This window comes from Balaenoptera physalus, assembly GCF_965194825.1.
Source record: "Balaenoptera physalus genome assembly, chromosome: 20".
Classification (NCBI taxonomy): Eukaryota; Metazoa; Chordata; class Mammalia; order Artiodactyla; family Balaenopteridae; genus Balaenoptera; species Balaenoptera physalus.
Window position 1 is genome coordinate 41,607,702 of NC_138901.1, and position 23,752 is coordinate 41,631,453.

At 36.5% G+C, this 23,752-nt stretch overlaps 1 protein-coding gene across 10 annotated transcripts in view; it reads right to left on the reverse strand.

Annotated features, from left to right (window-relative positions):
- The window catches only part of BCAS3 (BCAS3 microtubule associated cell migration factor), a 565,907-nt gene that overhangs the window by 321,194 nt on the left and 220,961 nt on the right, over positions 1–23,752 (reverse strand). For 8 of the 10 annotated variants that reach the window (XM_082439975.1, XM_082439967.1, XM_082439969.1 and 5 more), the window contains exons 16-17: positions 10,544–10,694; positions 578–622 (exon numbers count right to left, since the gene is read on the reverse strand). In XM_082439975.1, the coding sequence (XP_082296101.1) occupies positions 578–622; positions 10,544–10,694 (196 nt within the window). The remainder of the gene's footprint in view (positions 1–577; positions 623–10,543; positions 10,695–23,752) is intronic. The other 2 variants (XM_082439970.1, XM_082439972.1) reach the window with 1 other exon arrangement.

Sequence of the window (23,752 nt, forward strand, 5' to 3'; positions counted from 1 at the left end):
GTTATGGTGGGGAGGTGCTAATAACTCGAAATAATAAGTTACTTAGGAGGTTTTATGTGAAATACAAATTTCCTCATGTAGCTCCGTAACTACCTAAACTATTCAAAACAGAACTGACTCTTGTTCCTTTGGTACCAAATAAAATGCAGTAAAAATTTATAGGGTATTTTTAGTATACCTTAAATACATTTACATTTCAAAATAAATCTTGTTTTCAAATGTTCAGCATGTCATGTAGGGAATTTCTATCACTAAAATACTCAAAGCTTTAAACTTGGGTGTTAGCCTTTGTCTTATGATATATACTAGCGTTATTATGAGAATTCTTCTAATTTCTTTTTTTTTTTAATATTAATCTATGATTTTTTATGTGACTTTTCAAGAAATGAAGTGAAACCAAGAAAACTAATCTTTTAAAGCTTAAATACCAACATTCATGTCCCATCTACAAATTACTCAGTAATTCGGTGCATCTATCTGTGATCAGGCCATGCAACTGAAAACAAAGTACAAAACAGAGTTACTTTCTGAGAGTACAGCAAATGAATTAGGCATGCTGGACTGAACTGGGACTCACCATGGAGCTTTTATGGAAAAACACCCCGCTCCAAACAGATAAGGCCTTCATGGAAAAGGGGGGAAAATGCACAAAAAATTAGAGGAAAACTCATGTAACATTAACAAATACATGTTTATTATACTGTTAAAGAGTATGGATAAAATCAATTAAAAAATTAGTAATCGTTTGCAATCCTGCCATAGATACTAACAAGTCTGATATAACCAATCAATAGAATGATGTGCAGTAACAAGGCTCTTAATTTTCATAGGGTTAGAGATTTCAAAATGCTCTATTTCTCCCCCTTTTCTGGAGCACCCCTGTAGGGTTCCTAAGGTAAAATAAAATAAAATCCACTTCAGAGGCCCTTTAAAACAAAGTACAAGTTAAATGGAATAATCGGATGGAGAAAAGAGTGGGACCAGTAGCAACAGATGTGTGGTTGTGTGACACGAAATGTTTAAAACTAGCGAAAGGGGACTCAATAAAAATTTGATAAGCATTGTTTGCTGTTCACCAGTTGTAGTCTCAGAGCCACAGAAAGAAAGTACATATTTTCTAAGCTGCTTAATTACAGTAAGTTGAACTGCATAGTGCTGGTCAAAGGAACTAACACTAAAACCAAGTCTGTGGTATGATTTACTTCCATTTTAGGGTCACATTCCAGGAAATTAGCATTACTCTTAATAATGATAGACGAGGTTAGCTTCCTCTATCTGGCCTACACTGGGCTAGGCTGGAATACAGGAAACTAAAGCCACAACTGCTTGCTTTAAATACAGCTGGGGATACAAAGGCAGACTTCAATGTTACACATACTTCTTCTTAATATTCTGTTCATAGCATTTAAGACATGCTATGCACATTTGCACACAGAACAAAATATTGCTGTTGCATCTGACATCTGGAAGGAAGACATAATAAACTGAGAAGGAAAGAGCACTGCATAACTTGGTAATTTTCTTCTTCAACTTTGGTGCTAGGAACATTAAAAAAGAAAAATCATGCTAATTAGCATCAATCTCCCAGTGAACTGAGTATATTCACAAAACAGTACAATTCTGAGGACTGAAGAACAGAAGATATGAAAAAGGGAACAGAAAAGCAAGATACTATTAGAAGAAAGAGTGAGTTGGAAGACAGAAATACTGGAAAAGAAAACTTTAGAGATGATGTCAATACAAAGCAAGGAAATCTCTCCCACAGTTAATGACAAGACCACAATCAGAGAAATGTCATCATTCAGATGTCATCATCCACATCTAAAACAATGTATTTCAAAAATTTTTTAACTATGACCCATAGAAATATACAGTTGGCCCTCCATATCCATAGGGCCCACATCCACAAACAACTATAGATCAAAAAAAAAAAAAAAAGTTCCAAAAGGCAAAACTTGCTGTGCACCAGCAACTATTTACAATTTAGAAATGATTTAAAGTATATGGGTAGATGTGTGTAGGTTATTTGCAAATACTAGGCCATTTCATATAAGGGACTTGAGCATCCATGATTTTGGCATGGGGTGGGAACCAACTCCCCTTGGATACTGAGAGACAAATGTATTAACGTGTAAGCTGGTATGTACATGAACACACACAAATTGAAACAATTTAATGAATGTGGGGTTTTTTGGTGTGTAATCAACTTTATTATTCTCTATTTCAACGTTTTGTAAACATTAATGTTGGGATTTAGTTACAGTGAAGACTGTTGCATATAATGACAGGGTAGGTAGGTCTGAATGGGGCCTTAGATTCTATATTTCTAACAAGCTCCTAGATAATGCCAAGGCTGTTAGCTTGCAGAACCAGTGGCGAAATTACATTCTATTATTTTCTATTTCATTAATGAAAAAAAAGTTAGCCATGATCCCCTTGTCTTGATTTCATGATTCACTAATTACATCAGAAACAAAATGTTACTGGAGCTCACCCTGAACTTTGAGAAACACCATTTTAAATAAGTGTGACCACAAGAAGACTCCAATGTCTCAACAGCACCGTGACGCCATAAAAAAAGGATCAGAAAATGGAAAGTTCAACACATTTCCGTATGCCCACAAATACCACCAAAATGAAGAAGTTATTGTTGGCACATACTACCCAACTCCCTTTCATTTTCTTCCTTAGGCAGACACCTGAATTAATCAAACAGTTCAAACGATTCTGACAGAAGCACTTGTGATCTGGAACGTCTGGGCATGAGTTGCTCTTTAGCATATATTGTATAGAAGCTAGACAGTCTCCCACCTCATTCCAAATATCAGAATACAACTGATTCACTGTAAAGAATCTGAAAGTTTTACCTTAGTCCTTTATGACTTAAAAGGCTTCTGACTGACCCCCAAAATCAAACAAAAACGAAACAAAACTTTAAGTTTCTACATTTCAAAAGACCAGCTGATGTTCCCACCTACAGAGCCAGTAAATACCTTTTTCCAAGTTTAAATTTCCTTATGTATAAAAAAGAAACATATTAGCCAAACAAATTAAACACAAGTTTTTGGTGTTTTTGTTGGTTTGTTTGTTTTTTTAATATCCTAGATTTTCCTTCCCGGACAGTAGCAGCATGTTACCAACAAGATTTGTACAACCCCACAATCCCAAAATGCACTGTTAACCCTCCAGACACTGTAGCACACAGGCCTGCACTAAACAGCAGTTGGTCAAGTTTAAAGACAACACAATCCTCACTGTTCACAACATAACTCGGTTGTGTGAGTTACAAGCCATCCTTCTTTAGCCAAATAAGGATCTACAGGCTGACGCAGCTCAAGGAGAAAACAGGGGTTGGGGAAACAGGGTGAAGACCCGCTTCAGTACGTACATTTGGCACAGTCCCAATCTGTACTCACCCACTTCTTACTCGCTCCGACAAACTGGACCTCTGCCACATACATGTAAAAGAAGAGCCACAAACTCCAATGAATTAGAGTGACTGACGTAACTACTGACTTTGCATGGGTGGTGTCAGCTGTTCTTTTGAAATGTGCCCGCTTCATCTTCGCTCAGTAGGGAAAGAATGAAAATATAAAGTCACAAAGGCCAAGTCCATGATCCAGCTGTCTTCACCTATGACTTTCCCCTCCTCTCCAAAATCCCGCAGCTGTAGTTTTACAGGGGGTGACTCGGAGGAAGAGAGCATGTGAGTAAGAGTGTATGGGGAATTAAAATGGTCTGTATTAACAAAGGCAACTCAAATTACCATATTCAGGTATTAAGAATTTGTGTGTTTTCCAAACACTATTAAGTTTCAGCAGGTTGAACAATCCTGCCATGTAAAACCTATCCACTTAAGTCATGATTATGTCCTTTTTAAGCTGAATTCTGATTGAAAAATCAAGAGACTAAAAATCCAGAAATGCTAGTCCAGCATAAAGTGACTCTGCCTTTGGTTCTCAAACAGTTTCTTCTGCAGATTGTCAGAAGACAGTTAGGAATTGTGCTTTATATCAAATCATTAATGCTATGTAACTCTTTAAACTCTGATTCATTTTTTCAAAGGCCACAGAGTACCACAAAAGCTTTGGTCTTACTAGCTGAAAAGAAGACAAATGTGAAGATTTTTTTTTTTATATGTAAGGGAAAAGTAAAACTAGATTTGATTTGAACATGGTAAAATCTTTTATAACCTGACTCTAGTGCTGAAAGGCATTAATAATGATTAGATTTCACCATCTTCAGAGTTATAGAAACTAAAAAAATCTCTGAAAGTCCTATTTTCCAATTGATCATGTCCTATGAGAATTCAAGCACTATCACTTAACAGACATCAGAAAGAGCCCATATAAATATTAAACATACTGAACAGAGAAAGGGCTATACAACATTATGTGTAAAATTGTAAAGTAAAGCCGTATTCTCTAACAAAATATTCCAGGAACTCTAATGACTCTGCTACACTCTCTATGCCCCCTGTTAAGCAGCACCTTTGATGGACACACATTTCCTACGTGCATGCAAGCAAATCAGTCCTCACATCATTTTCAAGTATTACTTTAAATTTTTCATTAATTTAATTTTAACCACTCACTACTACAGAGACCTGTGGCATTATTGGCTCTCAAATTATTGATCTGAAGGCAAATTCAAGCTGAAATATACAGATATATTGTCTAATCTGAGGTACGTTCAACATGCAAATTTAAATTACAAGCTCAAGATTTTCATTAGAAAAACACTAATGTTCAAATTCTTCCAGATGTGGCAGAAGAGAGACTAGAATAGTACACACAGATTGTCAAATTTCTATAGAAAGTAGTGCTTGCTGACTTGTAATAACAGTATATAGGAGACTTAATCCCCTCGCTGCTCCCATCCACCCCAAATCCACAGATTTATGGTAAAAGGGAACAAACTATGGAGTGGTTTAAGTACTCTACTGATTTAGTACAAAAACTGGAAACTCAAACTATATATGTATATTGCACATGCAGACATATCCATCCTAATGAAAATACATTATCAATTACTTTATATCTGGAACCAAACATACATAGCTTAGCTATCAAGAAATAACACATAGATAAGACAGGGCTGGAAGGTGGAGAATTACCATTTGCTACTGTATCTGGGGAATCTTTCTCCAAATCTTTCCCATTTAACTCTTAGAACTTCACCTATAACATTTGGGGCTCAGGTTAAAGTGTCTAAATAAGCCAAGGCAGACCTAACTGAATTAGAAGGAGGAATAGACCTTCCTCAAGGACTATATGTCAATGTCATTTATTCACTTAGCAAGCTCTGACGGCAGATTTAGTCTACAAATTTCAATTACAGATAATCAAATAAATGCTATTAAATGCTTCCATTTCTAAATAAGAATAATCATCTATGTCTTCTAAATGGAGCTCTTGTGAAGCACTGGCCTAGGGCACAGCAATGAATGAGGCTTAGAAAGTAGGTAACAGGATCGAACACCTGGTGGGATATTCATACACTGTAAGTATGACAGATAATAATCCATACATACAAACTTTCATTTTTCAGATGAAGAAATTTACCTAGGACACACTGGTAACAGCAGAACCAAGATGTGAAACCAGAGCTTCAGACTCCTAAGTCAGTATTCTTTTACTACATTACCTACTTCTACAGGGTCAGGCCCAAAGTCCCTAATACCTGGCTCGAATTGCTCACAAAGAAATGAATAAATACAAACATGGGGGGAGGGAAGAAGGAGCAAAAAGCTGCTCGATTTAAGAAAAAGGAAACCTATGAAAGACAACAAGTCATACCAGGTTTACTTCACCAAAAACCTCAGCTAGTTAAGGGCAAGGAAGTAACTTCATTCCCAATTTCTATATTTTTATTCCCATGAAATTACTCTGACCACTTTTTTTATTTTGCATATTCCACATATACTGTTCTTTTTATTATTTATTTATTTATATTTATGTATGTATGTATGTATGGCTGTGTTGGCTCTCGAACCTATGTCCCCTGCATTGGCAGGCGGATTCCTAACCACTGCACCACCAGGGAAGTCCCCTGACCACTTTTTGAAATGTACTGTTCCCTGCTTGTGCCCACAAAATGATGTGTATATGTTAATAATTTTAGATTTGATGTACATAAAATTAAGCATATTGATGAAAATTACTTATTTAGTAAGTTTTTACACAGGAAGCATTAAAAATTAATTCAACCAAACATCTATGGACTATTGCTTAAGTAAATCCCTACTACAAAAACTTTATATTCCAAAACAATGAGCAATCCCTTAGCACCCAGTTCCACTTTTAATAGATGAAAACTACACTTATTCACACATGATAAAAACATGATGGAGGTCTTCCCAATCCTCCAGTCTTAGACTGGAAGAAATGGGTTTTGTCTGAATGAGTGACTGTTAAACCAAAAGATTCTTAGAGCATCTTTTGCCTTCACCAGCGTGTACCACAATCGGGTTAAGCAACAGTTGTTGCCAAAACAGGCCTTATTTCCTCCCAGTGCTGCTTCAAGGTACAGAACATGAAGGTGCAAATACATCTGTCTTTTGCCATTTGTAGTTCTACTGGCCTTGCAAATGTCTTCGAATAAGACAGATGGTCCCTGACACTGCACAGGCTTTCAGGGATCTATATTTCCAAAAATAAGAGGGCAGACATGAAACACGGTAAGTACATGTCTATCCCCTGAAGGTTTGAGTTAAGGCTTCCATCTAAATTTGGTTATTTAAATATAGGATCCTAAGCAATCCTTAGAAATCTCTATGCTAGAAATATGATTTTTAATGTTTATTTCATGCCGTTATGCCAAATATCTAGGACATGGGACAAATATATATATTTTACTAGATATATTATCAGGTATACTTGAACTTACATGTCTATAAATGAGTCAGCTCTGTGCTCTCTTTCTACATAATTCATGTCAAATACTTCTGTTAATTTTATCTTTAAAATGCTAGGAAAGGCATTTCACTAGAGCACAGAGTAAATCAGGATTTCCACAATGACCTGGAAAATTAAAAGCCTGTTTGCTCATCACTCTGGTGACCTTAATGTGGCAATCAAAATTCTCAGTAAATATAATAAAATTTGATGGAAATAACGCAAGTGAGCTAAGGGCAGCTTGCGAACTGGTCATAGTAAAAAAAAAAAATTTTTTTTTTAATAAAACTGAAATAAGGGCTTCCCTGGTGGCGCAGTGGTTGAGAATCTGCCTGCCAATGCAGGGGACACGGGTTCGAGCCCTGGTCTGGGAAGATCCCACATGCCACGGAGCAACTAAGCCCGTGAGCCACAACTACTGAGCCTGCGCGTCTGGAGCCTGTGCTCCGCAACAAGAGAGGCCACAATAGTGAGAGGCCCGCGCAGCGCGATGAGGAGTGGCCCCCGCTCGCCGCAACTAGAGAAAGCCCTCACACAGAAACGAAGACCCAACACAGCCAAAAATAAATAAATTAATTAATTAATTAATTAATTAATTTTTAAAAAATGAAATAAATATAACCTTACTATCTAATGGGAGAAATCTAATGATATAAAAATGTCTGGGATGTGCTTCAAATCTCAGCATATGTCAAAAATGGAAATCTAGGGGACATATCTTACTCTCCCAAAACAAATATTACTTTTGGTTAGGCAAAATGCATGTATTTCAATGAAAATGCTAAATGTTAAGATAATAAAACCACAAACTATATTCTAAAAATTCTATGACCGAATGTTTCGGTGACTTACAGTAGTACTATAAGAATTATAAGTAAAGTCACAATAGCAATTTCTAAACATAATCAACAAACCCTTCAGAAAATGGCTTAAGGGTATTAAGTCTTGTAACCTAGCCATAGCCAAGCATAAGTTATGAATACTATCATCAAAGTGTTTTTGGTCACTGTAATCTTTGTTAATAGGAAGGGAAAAAAAGAATAGTAGGAGGGGAGGGAAAAAAAGAAGAGTGGGTGGGGTAATTTATGGAGCACTAAAGCTCCGCCATAAGTAGAGAAACAACCATATGGAAGAAAAAAATACTAATAAAATGAGTTTTTGGTGGATGTGTGTGGGCACGTATGTATGTGTGTGCAGAGTGAGAAAAGATAAATGATAAGGCAAATATGTTAAACTGCTAACATTTGGGAAATGTGGGTATGCTGGAATTCCTTTTACTGGCCTTGTAACTTTTTTTGGTAAGTCTGAATGAATCTCTATCAAAATGTTTAAAATTAAAAGCCAAGGACTCATTGTGGGACAAACAGTAATTATTCTTTCTAAACACTCCAAGACAGGGGACATGCCAAAAAGAATTCAAAAATTTGGGGAAAAAAAAAATGGTTTGAGATCTGAGATAAAAAGCCCAGTAAAGAGGGAGGAGATATGGGGATATATGTATATGTATAGCTGATTCACTTTGTTATAAAGCAGAAACTAACACACCATTGTAAAGCAATTATACTCCAATAAAGACGTTAAAAAAAAAAAAGCTCAGTAACTAATAAGATACATGTATCTTGAACTAATATTAATTTCAAAGCACACAATTCAAATTCCTATCACTTAATTCATTAATAAATAATTATTAAACTGTCTAGAATATAAGGGAACATAATAGACGTGCTCTGAAAATCTAGGAATTGTGACCAAGTTTTTAACAAGAACAGGAAACACAGAAGTTATCTAAGTTCATAAAGTATGGTAGTACAGGAAGACACCAGATGATTAATAGTTTCTACCCATCTAAAGACAGAGAGAAAGAGTAGCAAGAGAGACAGTGAAAGAGTGTGTGATACAGTTTATCCTTTTATTATGGAAAGTTTCAAATATATACAGAAGTAAACTCACTTTTCAACCCTCCCCACAAATATTTTGAATTAAACTCAAAGATGACGTGATTTCAGGCATAGAACTTCATTTAGGATCTTAGAGGTAAAATTAAAATCAAGAGGAACAATTTTGAGATTAGATTCTTAGATTCAGGAAAGACTGACAGACACTTTGTAGAATTCTACAATGCTGGGTTGGATCAAGAAGGTATAATTATGTACTGACTGACTTCTGTGAGTGAAAAAATAACTTTTAAGATTATGATTCAAGATTTAGTCCCATTTTTATTTGATTCTACGTCCCAGAAATGTATCATTACACAAAGAAAAGAATGAGCCACCTGTAAATATAAGTTCATAACCCCTTTACTATCCATAGCCGCTACTCTTATTTAACTTATTTTAAAATAAAGAAACTAAATAAGAGGAAAGGGAGGTAAAAATTCTATGTAAATTACATTACTAATGAAGAGTTAAAAAGCTGATATCAATTTTTAAAAATACAGGCAAATGATTTGTATCATAAGATGTCTGATTTGGGAGCTAGGTTTGCTGTATTTTTCCCTTAATACACCACAAACTCAATTTCTGCATTCAGCAACAGGAATTTATAGGCAAACACAACTCCACTAGGTAGAGCGTCAATTTCAGTGTTACAGTGAAATCTGGAGCTAAAAGGCCTCGTCCTGGAGAATGAGTATTTCTTCTTACAGAAGTAGCTTCTGTACACACTTTACCACCTAGCACAACAATATTAAAACATAATGATACAGCAGCGACATAATTAAGTCTATTCCTCTTGTTGGAAAGACCTTGAAGACTATTTGAAGCCAAGATGGAGTTTTCTCTTGACTACCAAATACAGAATTTTAAGACAGTTGTTCCATTTCAAATTATGCTAAACCTCAGGATTGCTTATTGATGAAAATAGGTAATTTGGCTATAGACATATATATTTTGGGGAACATAATGGAGTTTCACAGTTGTTATACAATTGAATATCTAATGATCTTATATCTTAGACACAGCACTTTATTTTCAGGAACCCAAAGAAGTGATAATTTTATATTCCTAACAGGTAGGAATTTGAAAATTTTTTAAATAGCTAAAATAAGCACAAAGATATCAAGTGAGTCATCAGGAGCCTCTGAGGATGTTAATGACCAATCTCAGTAAAGCCTAAATCCTAGGACTCTGGATTTTGAAAACTATCCATAATATCACATTGTCCTGATACTAATGATAGATTATTATATGTAAATTGTACCTCAATATAGATGATTTTTTTTTTAAGTATTAGAAACATGGTTGTCATATTAAGTTCTCTCCTTAGTATTTGGGTCAGTCAAAATTTGGGGGTCATTATAAATCCAGATCATGTCCACAAAAGCAAGAAAATGCAACTGTACTACTTTCAGACAAAGCCACAAGGCAGCAACTATAAGCCTGAGTAAATGGATCTGGTTTTTATTAGCCAATACTAGTTTTCACAACTTGTCACTGCTTTGTTATTTCTGTGAATGTGCATGTATATGGCTGTGTATGAATGTGTTCGTGTATGTTCTATACTTTGTATTTAATCTGCTGCCATTAAGTCTCATGTGGGCTGGAAATGAAGAACATAATCAAAACCACCCAAAGAAAAAATATGCTTTATTTTTGTGTATTTAATCCTCTAAAACAGGTACTAAAAAAGTATCAAGCCTGAGGCCTTACCCTGTTCGTTTGGTGATGGTCCCCAATGTCATTGGCTGCTTGATTTGTGCAAGAGGCATCAATACCATCAGGCTGGGGAGAGGAGAAAGCCGGGGGTTGCCAGGGTTGTTGTTGGCAAAATTATTGTAGGAGTCTTGGCTGTTGAGTTTCCCTACAAAGAGAAAAAAGAAAAGAAAAGCATCACCGAGAGAAGTTTCCTTCTCTGATAGGATTTGCACTGACTCCACTAATCTTTTAAGAAAGTTACCAAAGGCAGAAGGGATTCTAAAAGAATCATGGCTATATGGATGGAAGAAAAACAAAGGACTCTGGTAATACCAAACGTGCATTGATTATAAACAGAGACTGTAGTGTTTGAGGATGGAGGATTGGAGGATACAGAACTGGATAGATGTTACATGGTTATACAAATAATTGGTATAAAACTTAATTATAATTTTATGGTGCTATAAAGAAATATAGGATAGTAAAAGAAAATAAAATGGCAAGATCTAAATTAGCCTAGAGGAAGCATGGAACATTTCCCTAAACAAGCCTGAGAGTAAGTGGGGAGAATATTCCAGCCATGGCAACCTGCAAAGGCTCAGAGAGCAGAAGAAACGTGAGTCATAAGGATGTGTATCCATAGAATGTACCACAGTAGACATAGGGTGAGACTGACAAAAGTCAATAGGCAAAAACATTGCCTTACTCCCAAAGTGTACCACTCCCCACCATAAAATTAAAAAACATAAATCAACCCTTTATTTTATGATGGTATTAATACCAAAAAAAAAAAAAAAAGAATAGGCATTATGGCTCATTAACAACCAGGAAAAACAAGCTCTGTGAAATAAAATCCGAACTGCAGTGAGAGTAATTACTCTGCTCTCACCAATAAGCCAAATTCTTCTCATGCACTTATCTTTTCTCCCTCTCCATGGCTTTGCATTTTTCGGAACATCCTATAAATGAAATCACAAAGTATGTACGGTATTGTCTTGCTTCTTTCACTTGCCAATAAGCATCTGAGATTCATCCACTCTACATTTTCCTACATGTATCAATTCTTTTTATTCCTGAGTATGATCCCATTGTACGGAAGTACTTCAGTTTGTTTACCCAGTCATCGGCGAAAGGACATTTGACTTGTTTCCAACTTTTGGTTATTACAAATAAAGCTGCTATAAACATTTTTGAACAGGTTTTTGTATGAATGTAAGTTTTTTAAAAACATATAAATAATCTAGGAATGGAGTTGCTGATCATAGTAAATGAATGTTTGCATGGACATAATAATTGTATGTTTAAGGTTATGAGAAAATGCCAGTTTGACAAAGTAGCTGATCTTCACACTCCCACCGGCAAAGTATGACAGTTCCAGTTCTTCTGCATCCACACCAGAATTTGGTATTGTTACTCTTTTTGATTTTAGCTATTCTGGCTTTTATTTGGATTTCTCTAATGGTCAAAAATGTTTAGCTTGTTGTTGTTGTTGTTCGTATACTTATTTGTCATCCATATATTTTCTTTGGTAAAGTACCTATGTAAAGCTTTTGCCAATTTTAAAAACTGGGTTAATATTTTTGCTGAGATATAATTCATATACCATAAAATTCACCCTTTTAAAATGTACAGTTCCATGGTGTTTAGTATATTCTACAGAGTAGGATCATATACTATGATCACTGTCTAATTTCAGAACATTTTCATCACCCAAAAAGAAAGCCCATGCCCATTAGTAGTCACTCTTCCTTTGCCCCACCCATCGGCTTTTGATACAGGAATCTTTTCTGTTTCTATAGATTTGCCTATTCTGGATATTTCATATAAATGAAATCATAAAATGTAGCCTTTTGTGAGTGTTTCTTTCACTTATTATGTTTTCAAGGTTCATCCATGTTACCAAGTATCAATAGTTCAGTCCTTTTACTGGTTGAATAATATTCCAATGTATGGATATACCACATTTATACCAGTTGATGAATATTTGGGTTGTTTTAACAGGCTACTATGAATAACGCTTCTATGGACATTAGTGCACAGGTTTTTTTTTGTTTTTTTGTTTTTTTTTAAATTTATTTTATTTATTTATTTTTGGCTGCATTGGGTCTTCGTTGCTGTGCGTGGCTTTCTCTAGCTGCGGTGAGCGGGGCCTACTCTTCATTGCTGTGCGCAGGCTTCTCATTGCAGTGGCTTCTCTTGTTGCGGAGCACAGGCTCTAGGTGCACGGGCTTCAGTAGTTGTGGCACGCAGGCTCAGTATTTGTGGCTCACGGGCTCTAGAGCGCAGGCTCAGTAGTTGTGGCACACGGGCTCAGCTGCTCCGTGGCATGTGGGATCTTCCTGGACCAGGGCTCGAACCCGTGTCCCCTGCATTGGCAGGCGGATTCTCAACCACTGTGCCACCAGGGAAGCCCAGTGCACAGGTTTTTATGTGGACTTGTGCTTTCAATTTTCTTGGGTATATACACCTAGGAGTGGAACTGTTGGGTCTATATTTAACCTTTTGAGGAACTGCTAAACTGTGGCTGCACCAGTGTATGAGGACTCCAAATTCTCCACATCCTCAACAATATTTGTTATGGTCTATCTTTTTTATTTTATCCATCCTAGTGGGTGTGAAGTGGTATCTCACTGTAGTTTTGATTTGCATTTTACTAATGACTAATGATGTTAAACATCTTTTTCATGTGCATTTTGGTAATTTGTATACCTTCTTTGGAGAAATGTCTATCCAAAATGTTTACCCAAAATTGAGTTATCTTTTTATTGTTCAGTTGTAAGAGCTAATTATATTCTCAGAATGTAAGTCCCTTATCAAATACATGATTTATAAATATTTTCTCCCATTCCATGTGTCATCTTTCACTTTCTTCATGGTATGCTTTGAAACATAAAAGTTTTTAATTTTGATGAACTCTTTGTATTTTCTTTAATTGCTTATTCTTTTGTTATCATATCTAAGAAACCACTGCCCAGGTCCAAGGACACAAAGATTTAGAGCTATGTTTTCTTCTAAGAGTTTTATATATTTTTAGCTCTAACATTTAGGTCTCTGACCAATTTTGAATGAATTTTTATAAATGGTGTGAGGTAGGGGTTCAACTTCATTCTTTTGAATGTTGAATATCCACTTGTTCCAGCATCATTTGTTGAAAAGATATTCTTTCCCACACCAATGGATTGTCTTGGTACCCTTGTTGAAAATCAAACGACTATAAATGTAAGAAATTATTTATGGATCTTACTCTCAAATTTTAAAAGTTCTTTATATATTCTGGATATAAACCTTTTATAAGATACATGATTCTTAAATATTTTCTACCCTGCTGCAACTTGTCTTTTTCTTCTCTTATAGATGTTTTAACAAGCAAAATATTTTTTTCATAAATTCCACTTTATGAATGTTTCTTTTGTACTTCTGTTTCAAAAATTCAATCTAAAAACTTTTTAACTTTTATATTTTATACTTATTTACCACAACCTTACAAATATGCATTTTGAATTTTTTTGTTTTTTAACCAGTGTCCTCAAAATAGTGCCTATAATGTCTATTACTTCAATACTGTGACACTTGAAATCTGAAGCAAGTCAGGATCCATGATCGCTTTTGTTTTTTCCATTTAATGATATCCTGGCCTAATGACAAACTTAGAGCTAAATTTTGTTAAGCAGACATGTTATGTCAATTTGTACTGCTATCTGAAAATAAACAGAAAACACATATATAGTCACTGAAAAGAAAGAAACGAGAATAGCAGAAGGGAACATACTATACTGTAGAGCAGAAGCACCCATTTGGACATTTACTATTTCTATATTATTTGGTGTCACCACCTTGTAAGCCTACCACTACAAAATTCAAATAAGTTACAAATCTCCCAGAGAGAAGGTTATGAAATATAAAGACAGAAGTTGGGATTACATTATCAATGTCCTCTTCAGATACAAGCCACATGGAATTAGAAAATTTAGATCAGTGTGTTTGTTTGTTTTTCATTTCCAAGTTGTTTTGAAATTCTGCCATATCGGGATGACTTCTAAAATAGCCATTACATAAACCCTTACCCAAATACACACATACAGAACTCACTGAAGACAATACTTTAACTTTCAAAACTCCTATAACCCTTGTTCACTTTTTTCCAGGAAGAATAAGGACTGTGAAGCATCTCTGTCACTGCAAATAATGGTTTTTCAGAGGAACTTAAGATAGAAAAAAAACAGACAGGGGCTTCCCTGGTGGCGCAGTGGTTGAGAGTCTACCTGCCAATGCAGGCGACACGGGTTCGAGCCCTGGTCTGGGAAGATCCCACATGCCGCGGAGCAACTAGGCCCGTGAGCCACAATTACTGAGCCTGCACGTTTGGAGCCTGTGCTCCTCAACAAGAGAGGCCGCGAGAGTGGGAGGCCCGCGCACCGCGATGAGGAGTGGTCCCCGCTCGCCGCAACTAGAGAAAGCCCTCGCACAGAAACGGGGACCCAACACAGCCAAAAATAAATAAATAAATAAATTTAAAAAAAAAACAAAACCTAAATAATAGTGAAAAGAGGATGGGAGTCTCCACAGTTGAATTTCCAGGATAGGGCTTTTCACTTTAAAAAAAAAAAAACAGAAAAATCATGCTGAATTCCTTTTCTTTCTAAGACAGTCAGTGGTCTGTTATGCTTCTTTGATGGATCATTATATCCAACAAAACTTGCTGCTTCCACCTATATTTTGTCATTATCTGCAAAAATGCCAGCTGGGATTTTGATAGGGATTGCACTGAATCTGTTCATCAGTACAGGGAGCACTGCCATCTTACGAATATTAATTCTTCCAAGCCAAGAACATTGGATGTCTTTCCACTTATGCAGGTATCCTTTAATTTCATTGAATACTGTTTGGATCTGAATCTAATTTGGATCTGAAATCAGACCACAACCAAGCCAAGAACATGGGATGTCTTTCCACTTATGAAGGTATCCTTTAATTTCTTTGAATATTGTTTGGATCTGAATCTAATTTGGATCTGAAATCAGACCGCAACACGAAATATGTCACAAGCTAATGAAATTCAAGGACTATGTTTAACACACACATTTCACAACGAGCAGTCAAATATTTGTTGAGTGCCTTAGCCTAAGATCACACACTGTGAGGACTGCATTCTTCGTTGTCACAAAGCTTACAGTCTAATATGCATGAAACAGGAATAATTAAGTGCTAATTGCCTAGCACTAAAGATAAGTACACATGGGATCAATTATTTGGAGAAGAGATCATAGAGCAGATGAGACATAACCTAGGCTTTGAAAGATGGGTAAAATATGGATAAGAGCAGAAGAGTAGAAATATTCTGAGGATAAGGATAACATGAAGAGAGCATGTAAAGTGATGCCACAGATGTGAGCAACAGTAAGAAATCTCTAACTAGGAGAGAATTATAATGGAAAGCAATGGGAAGATAATATATTTCAGTTTTAGAAGAATATTTCAATTGAGGTAGAGGAGTAGTAACTTAGGTACCTAAATCTTCAGCAAGGGAACAGCACAGATTTTGAGATCATTGAACTTTACAGATAGGATGCATAGTCTAGAAAAAGGAAGTGATTTCACTGAGAAGTCCCAAATCTTGTGGTTACGTTAGCCATAACTTAAAACCCTTCGCTGGCTCACCAAGATAAAACAACCTAAAGGGAGCATACAAGGTACATCACATCTATCCCTCGCAGCCTTCTATCTTATTGTCAAGCAACACCCAAGTATTTATGAGCTTTTATTCTTGGTGTCTGTGTTCATGATGTAGCCTGTGAAACCCAGTGTATCTGAAAAAGTAAAGTAAGTTGGGTATATTTCATAAGAATTCATAAGTCTCTGACATACTTTACTATGTGGTAAGCAATTTATAAAAATAGCTTTAATGAAAGAATAAGTAAAATGGTCAACAATGACAAGGTTCAGAAAGGCAAACATAGAGAGAAAGCTACTAACTCTGGTAATGTTCAATAGGGTAGCTTCACTAAAGAGGTGACAAATCATATGAAAAGGGATAAGTAAAGGGAGCGTTGATAGGAAATGATTCCGGTAATGGATACAGAACACAAATTTAAGGACTTCGGAGCTGAAAAGAAGCCGTTAACAAGATGAGATACTGTACCAGGCTAAGGTTTCATTCAACATTCATTCTTTCAACTCACACTTTTTGAGCCTTATTGGTATGAGGCCCTGTTCTAGTCCTGGATAAAGAAGTCCAAGGGACTCCTAAAGAGGTCATAACATAATGAGACTGAAAGACTATAGGTCTTTAAAGGATTTAATGGGAGAAAAAGTGCTAATAAAGATATCTGCAAAAGTGGTTGAGAGTCTGCCTGCCAATGCAGGGGACACGGGTTCAAGCCCTGGTCTGGGAAGATCCCATATGCCGCGGAGCGGCTAGGCCCGTGCGCCACAACTACTGAGCCTGCACGTCTGGAGCCTGTGCTCCGCAACAAGAGAGGCCGCGCTAGTGAGAGGCCCGCGCACCGCGATGAAGAGTGGCCCCCGCTTGCCACAACTGGAGAAAGCCCTCGCACAGAAACGAAGACCCAACACAGCCATAAATTAATTAATTAATTAATTAATTAAAAAAAAAAGATATCTGCAAAATGTCTCAGGAACAAAAAGGAAGGAGATGTTTTTCCTTGTTGTTTTAAAGGGACGATATGCAAATTTTGAGTATAGAGGAAGGAACTTGGATCTTCTCATCTTCACTTTTCTAGTAGAAAATAAAGGATGAGAGCTGTGTGAACAATTAATTCAGGAATTAGTAAAATGAGGGAACTAGCTTAGACAAGAAATCTCATTAACTCACACGTAATGATCTACATATAAAAATATATGTTAAAAGCACAAAATTTAAAAACGAAAGTTCATACTGAATCAATCAAATACACAAAAATAGTATAATGATCCTTTCTTCCCTTTTCAATTGTTCAAAGTCTTTGTTTAAAGACGATTTTCACTATCTCTTTCTTGGGTCATGGATTTTCTTTGAAAATGAAGCTAGAATCTAACAAACCCCCAGATTTATCCTCCACAAAAACTGTTAAGACTCCTCCAGAGTAGAAGCAGTATCTTACTAGTTGTTGACAGCTCAGTAAATGCTGAATGAATGGAGAAAATATATTTTTTCTCATATTCAGGAAGTATAGGAAAATATAGCCCTATGATCTATAGAAAAAAATTAATTTTGGAGGGGACACCCAAAGTCCTTCAGAAACTATAGCCCTATGATCTATAGAAAAAAAATTAATTTTGGAGGGGACACCCAAAGTCCTTCAGAAGATAGCCAGGTGCTGGAATCCATGGCTTTCACCAGTCTCCTTAGTCTCAGGTTGACTCGGCCAGGAGCCTGGACTTGGTAACTTTAAGAATAGATCTTCAGACACTTCCTTATCATTATATCAAACCTAAATTTCCGAGCCAGGATTATTCTTGAAGCCTGAAGCTTCTTAATACAATGAGCTTCAGCAGAAGAAACTCATAGTATCCTAAGCCTTGGATGTGGATTAAGCCTGTCCCTCCATCTTATGCTTCAATTTCCCTTTGGACAGACAGGGAGAGCAGCACGTTCTTTGCTCCACCTTCTAGGCACATATATGATTGTAACAGTAAAATTAAAAATTTCTGAGATCAGTGAAGAGTCACTACATCAATTCTAAATGTCACCTTCAGCAACCATTCTTTACTATGCTTTTCTCTTTATTGTATGAGTACAGCGAAAATAGTGGAGGCTGTTTAATTGCAATTTTAGTAGTGGGCTTCATAAAACCTTAAAATACATATAATATTTCACACAGCATTATACTTACAAATTCCAGCTGGGAAAAGACCTGTAAGTGACAAATGCCATGAGAATGGATATTCTCACAGTATTTCTGGCACATCCAAACAGAGGAAGTCTCAAAAAATCTCATGAGAAAATAAGCTCTTCTAAAACTCTCATCCCAGTTTTTTGGGCTTACTCTATATAGATAAACTTCCATAAGCCTTCAGGCTTTTGGGTCTTTAACCAAATCCACTAGAGCTTTGATCCTTTAGAGGTTTACCAGTCCCCAAGATAGACGGAGTTCTCTTGGGGTGGGGGAAAAATCCCAAGTTCCAATAAAATGCTTTCTCAATAAATTAAAGCAGGAATTCTATTTGGGAATAGAAAATCATTTAAAAATCAGAATTTTCAAAACATCCTTTGATGTTTAAAGCGATATTTTGTTTTCAGTTGTTTATTTGTTTATGGATATTATTGTTTTGAATGTTACAATACAAAGCCCGAAGCCAGAACAGTTCACGTCGGGGTTTAACCACTGACTTTTTGCATTTACTTGTACAAGTTTGCATTTTTGAAAAAGGAATTATGAAAACAACCTCATGTGCTCTGTTTTTCTCCCCCGTTCTGCCTTTTGGATGAAGAATACCTGCAGGTACGATGGGGAAAGAAACTTTCAATCTCCACATTAACACACAGCACCTCTGTCTGTGTGTGAGGCTGATGTGGTGTAATCTCTGTTTACTAAAAATGTTTCTAACTTCAAAATGCCACCTTATCATGTACGCACTGTCCCAAAGTATGTTTTCCCAGACTTTCTATACTATAAACACACAGGGGGAAAATGGATGAAGTTGAGGATAAAAGAGAAAAAATAACAATGGGCTTTGTTGCTGTGCTGGAGGAACAGCCTGTCAGGTCAGCTTTGCAGAGGCATATTCCCAAACCAGTCATCATTAACGGACTCACTTCCACAGGAAAAAAAAAAAAAAAAAAGACAGAGTCTGAAAACTCCGGACAAAAGAAATCCCTGCAGACAAAGTAAAAACAAATTAAAAGACCCATTATAAAACACAGATGCTACAAGGAAAATAAACTTTCCAAGATTTACTGGGCTTTGACAAACTTGAACATTTGTGGAAAAGACATCAGCAACAACTCCCAGGTAATGTGGCTGCAAAGCTAGACTCCTTTCTGTTTTATCTTTACCCTCCCTGCAGAAGCTGCCAGGTTGGTATTCTTAGCTTCTGAATGCATGATGTGAGAACATGTGAATGTGGCAAAGTGCCAGCCACAAGAAATCTCTAAAAGCCAGCAAGATCCTGAGATTACTGCCCATTTCAGATTATGCTAAATATTAAAGTTAATACCGGTGTCTCTGTGTGTACACCTTCATTTCGTCTTAAATGAAAACCAGAAGAGGAAAAATAAGACGTAAATGCAATTATAGGCCTCCTCCCTCCCCTCTAAAAAATTTCCCTATCTTACCATACTGCGAACTAAGACGAACGAGATCAGTTAAAATAACATTAAGCAATCAAGGGATCAGAGTTATAGGTGAGAAAGTACCTTAAAACGGTATCACATCAGTGAAAAAGAGAAAACTTTTTGTTATAGGATTCTAGAGGCACAAGCTACAAATTACTGCTAATGAGGGTCTGAGGAAGAGTCTAGGAACAGAAGGTGTAAGAAACTAAGAGCTACAATGGAATCAAGGGGACCAAATGGAGAGTGTGGAGGATAAAGAAGCACTGTCTTTTGTTGTCATTAGGGATGCAGGGCTAAACATAAAAATGGCAAAGATTCACGTGGAGAAAAGCAAAATGACACTAGGCAGTGTTGATGGTGCCCTAAGGGAGAGCACAGCTTTTAGGAGGTCTGCATTATCTTCTCACTTTTTGACCCTTAACTTTATTCCTTTAGGCACTCCATTTTTTCTGAAGGTTTACTAAAGAAACATAGAAATGAGACTCCTACAATAGTTTCAAATTCTGTTCTCATCACCCTTCCACACACCTGTCCACAAGATCCACTCTTGCTCTAGGATATAAGCCTCTCAGTCAGTGTCCTTGGTCTGCTAATATTCTGAACCCTTACATTTTGAAATTGGAGTAACAAGGCACACTAAGAGGCAATGTGGATGTGACAACCTGGCACTCCTGAGAAGATAAATATATAGGGAGAACCCTATTCCCAAATATCCCATTATTATCCTACTTCAACCAACTTCTTTACTCTAAGACCTCATGTAGATGGCCTACTCCCAACATCATGTCTTTCCAAAATAAAAATCGGGTAACAAGTTCATATGGGGCTTTTTTGGTGCTTTTTGCTTTCCACAGAAGACCAAAATGTTCCGTCTGCTTTTAGTATCCTGCTGTGGAATTGACAGGGATAAAAATCCAAAATATACCAATGAGTTTAACTAAGTTAACTCTGTAGCTGAAAAGCTCCCGACTTCTTGACTCTGTCAAAAAGAGTACAATGGTAGCTTGTTTTGTAACAATCACTGGAAATGTAGGCTCTGAAAAGCTAAAAACACTGCTTAGCTCTTGCTTGCCATCTAATTTAACATTAAAGCTTTCTCAGCCAAACACTCGATAATTATTTAATCAAAACCAAATAGAGTCCTTTTGGAATACATAAAAAGTATCCTGTGCAAACGGGAATTTCCTGAATGTGGGTTGTTTGGGGTTGACATTGGAGTCTCTGTTTCTCTTTTTCTTTCTTTCTCTCTCTTTTTTTCCCCTTTCCTAGATGAGAATGACAAGCTTCCCAGCTGCAGTTCCAGGACTTTCACCCTCCTTTTTGACCTTTTCTCAGGCGTATTCCAGTATAATCTGTAATCTACTCAAGTAGGAAGAGGAAACAGCAGCGCCCTGGTGAGAAACAGTGCCTTCTGACCCACATACCAAACTGGGCGGAAGCAATGCTTGTTCACAGGAGCCAAGGAGAGCAGAACACACACAATTAAAAGAAAATGAATAATACATCCATATTTTTTTAAAGACTGTTAACAGAACAACCAAACAGTTTTGGTGACAAAGTGCAAGATAGGAAGCGTTCAAGGACAATTCTGACTAGGCACTGACTTGTTTCTCCCTGTAAAATTTTTGGAGAGTAATAGGCGGTGAAGCAAAGATACTGCAAAAACATATATGCATTTCAAGCAAAACACTTGTTGCTTTTTCAAGTAAACAGTTCACAACACAACAGACAGGTACTTTGGGGGAGGGGTGGGAAGGTAGAAAGGTAAAAAATATCCCCCAGAAAATTGACTTGAAAACAAGAACCCAATTTTTTTTTTTTTTCTTTGCAAGATGGGGTTGAGGTTTTTAATGATACTGTCATCACTCTTCCCACTACATACAAAGTAGCTGCACGAAACTTTGCACTAGTGCTTACTAAATGTCAGTAGAATTAAAACTTCACACTCTGGAGACTTGTAACTGCACTATTTATCAAATATTAATCACTATATAAATTTATAGGGATTCCCTGGTGGCACAGTGGTTAAGAATCCGCCGGCCCATGCAGGGGACAAGGGTTCGAGCCCTGGTCCGGGAAGATCCCACATGCCGCAGAGCAACTAAGCCCGGGCGCCACAACTACTGAGCCTGTGCTCTAGAGCCCACAAGCCACAACTACTGAGCCCGCGTGCCACAACTACTGAAGCCTGCGCGCCTGGAGCCCGTGCTCTGCAACAAGAGAAGCCACCGCAATGAGAAGCCCGCGAACCGCAACAAAGAGTAGCCCCCGCTCGCTGCAACTAGAGGAAGCCAGTGCGCAGCAACGAAGACCCAACGCAGCCATAAATAAATAAATTAATTAATTAAAAGTATATATATAAATTTATAAATATTCAAATACACAACATGCTAAGTAGTTTCCTTTTCTAGTCTGAATACTTTTTTACCAGTTAATTATTATTTTAATGTGTTCACGACTGTTACATGTAAATGTGTTTTTCTTTCCTTAAATCCAAAACTCAATAAATTTAGAAAATTTACACATAAAAATAAAAAGTCAAAAGGAACTAACTGTTACTAAAACTATATGCAGAACAAGATCAGTCTACACTACTCCAAAAAGATACTAAAGCTGTCTGAGAACAAGGATCCTTGCGATGCAAAAATAAGCCCAGAAAGGGAGGTAAGTCAGAAACAACATTCAAAAAAATACAAATAAGGGGAAATAAGAAATATTTCCAAAAAGTTCCAGAGATAAAAGTGTATGGGGACAAGCACTGAAATAAACTGTATGAAAATCTTCTGTCTGCATCTCCTCTCCACTATACTTTTGGCACAATTTGTTCACACAGCCAACCCAAATTTACAAAATGAATTTTTAAAATCTCCTCCCATAAGTGGGAAGTTCATTACCTTAGTTTATTATTCTTGCAGCATTCCAAGATTTGGGATGAAGACAATTTGTAAGAGCTGGTGCTCTTAATATTTAAGAAGTTTCAGCAATTTTTAATTCATTTTAAACATTAGGATTGTAGTTTACCACTCTTTCCACAATGAAATATCAAGCAAGACAGTAAATGCACTATACTTAACAGTAGAGGGAACAATGCAAACTGTTTGTATAAAGAAGGAGAATAAAAGAAAAAGATCTTGGGATTTTACTATAAGAATCAAGTTATTCCTAAAGACGTAAGCAACCTCAAAATTCCCCACTCTTCTGAATCGAAGAGTGGAGTTTTGGGACTAAGTGCTCAGAAGTGAAGACATTTAATAACCCTAGTGCAAAATCCCCAGAATTAAAAATCCCATAATCTAGCAGCACTTAGACCAAATCTGTGATTAAATGAGTTCCCCGAAGTATAAATAAATCCTCATTAAAATTCTTTTTTGAAAATATTCCACACCCATATCTCCCATGCTTATCTTGCAATGAATTCTGTATCATGTCAACAGATCAAACAGAAGCACTTCACTGTTCAAGGAAAAAAAAAAAAAGAAACTTATCTGCATCATTCAATAAATATAATGTTATTACTTAAACTGTTGAACCTATAAGATATGGAAAAATGGGAGCTGGTACTGAAATAAAAAGAAACACTGTAACAAGATAAAATACTGAATAAATTGCAAGATTTAAGGTGTAATGTTTTTAGACTTGGAGGACTCAAAATAATTTAACATTTGCAGAACTGGTCTTTTTCCAGTACATTAAACACTGTATACTAAGGAAAAATTAAATATTAAAATCAAAGTATTTTCTGTTGAATAACAACGATCGTAGTAAAATGTAAGCAACTTTCATAATAATCAAAAAGATATAATTTAAAATAGCAATAGCAAAGATGCTCCCCACAACCTCCTTCCCGCTCCCTTACCCCCACCCCACGGAAGCCTTCCTTCTTTTTACTTATGACTGTTAAGGATATTTTCTGGCTCTATTTCAGCATCATGACTCAGGTCATGAGAAGT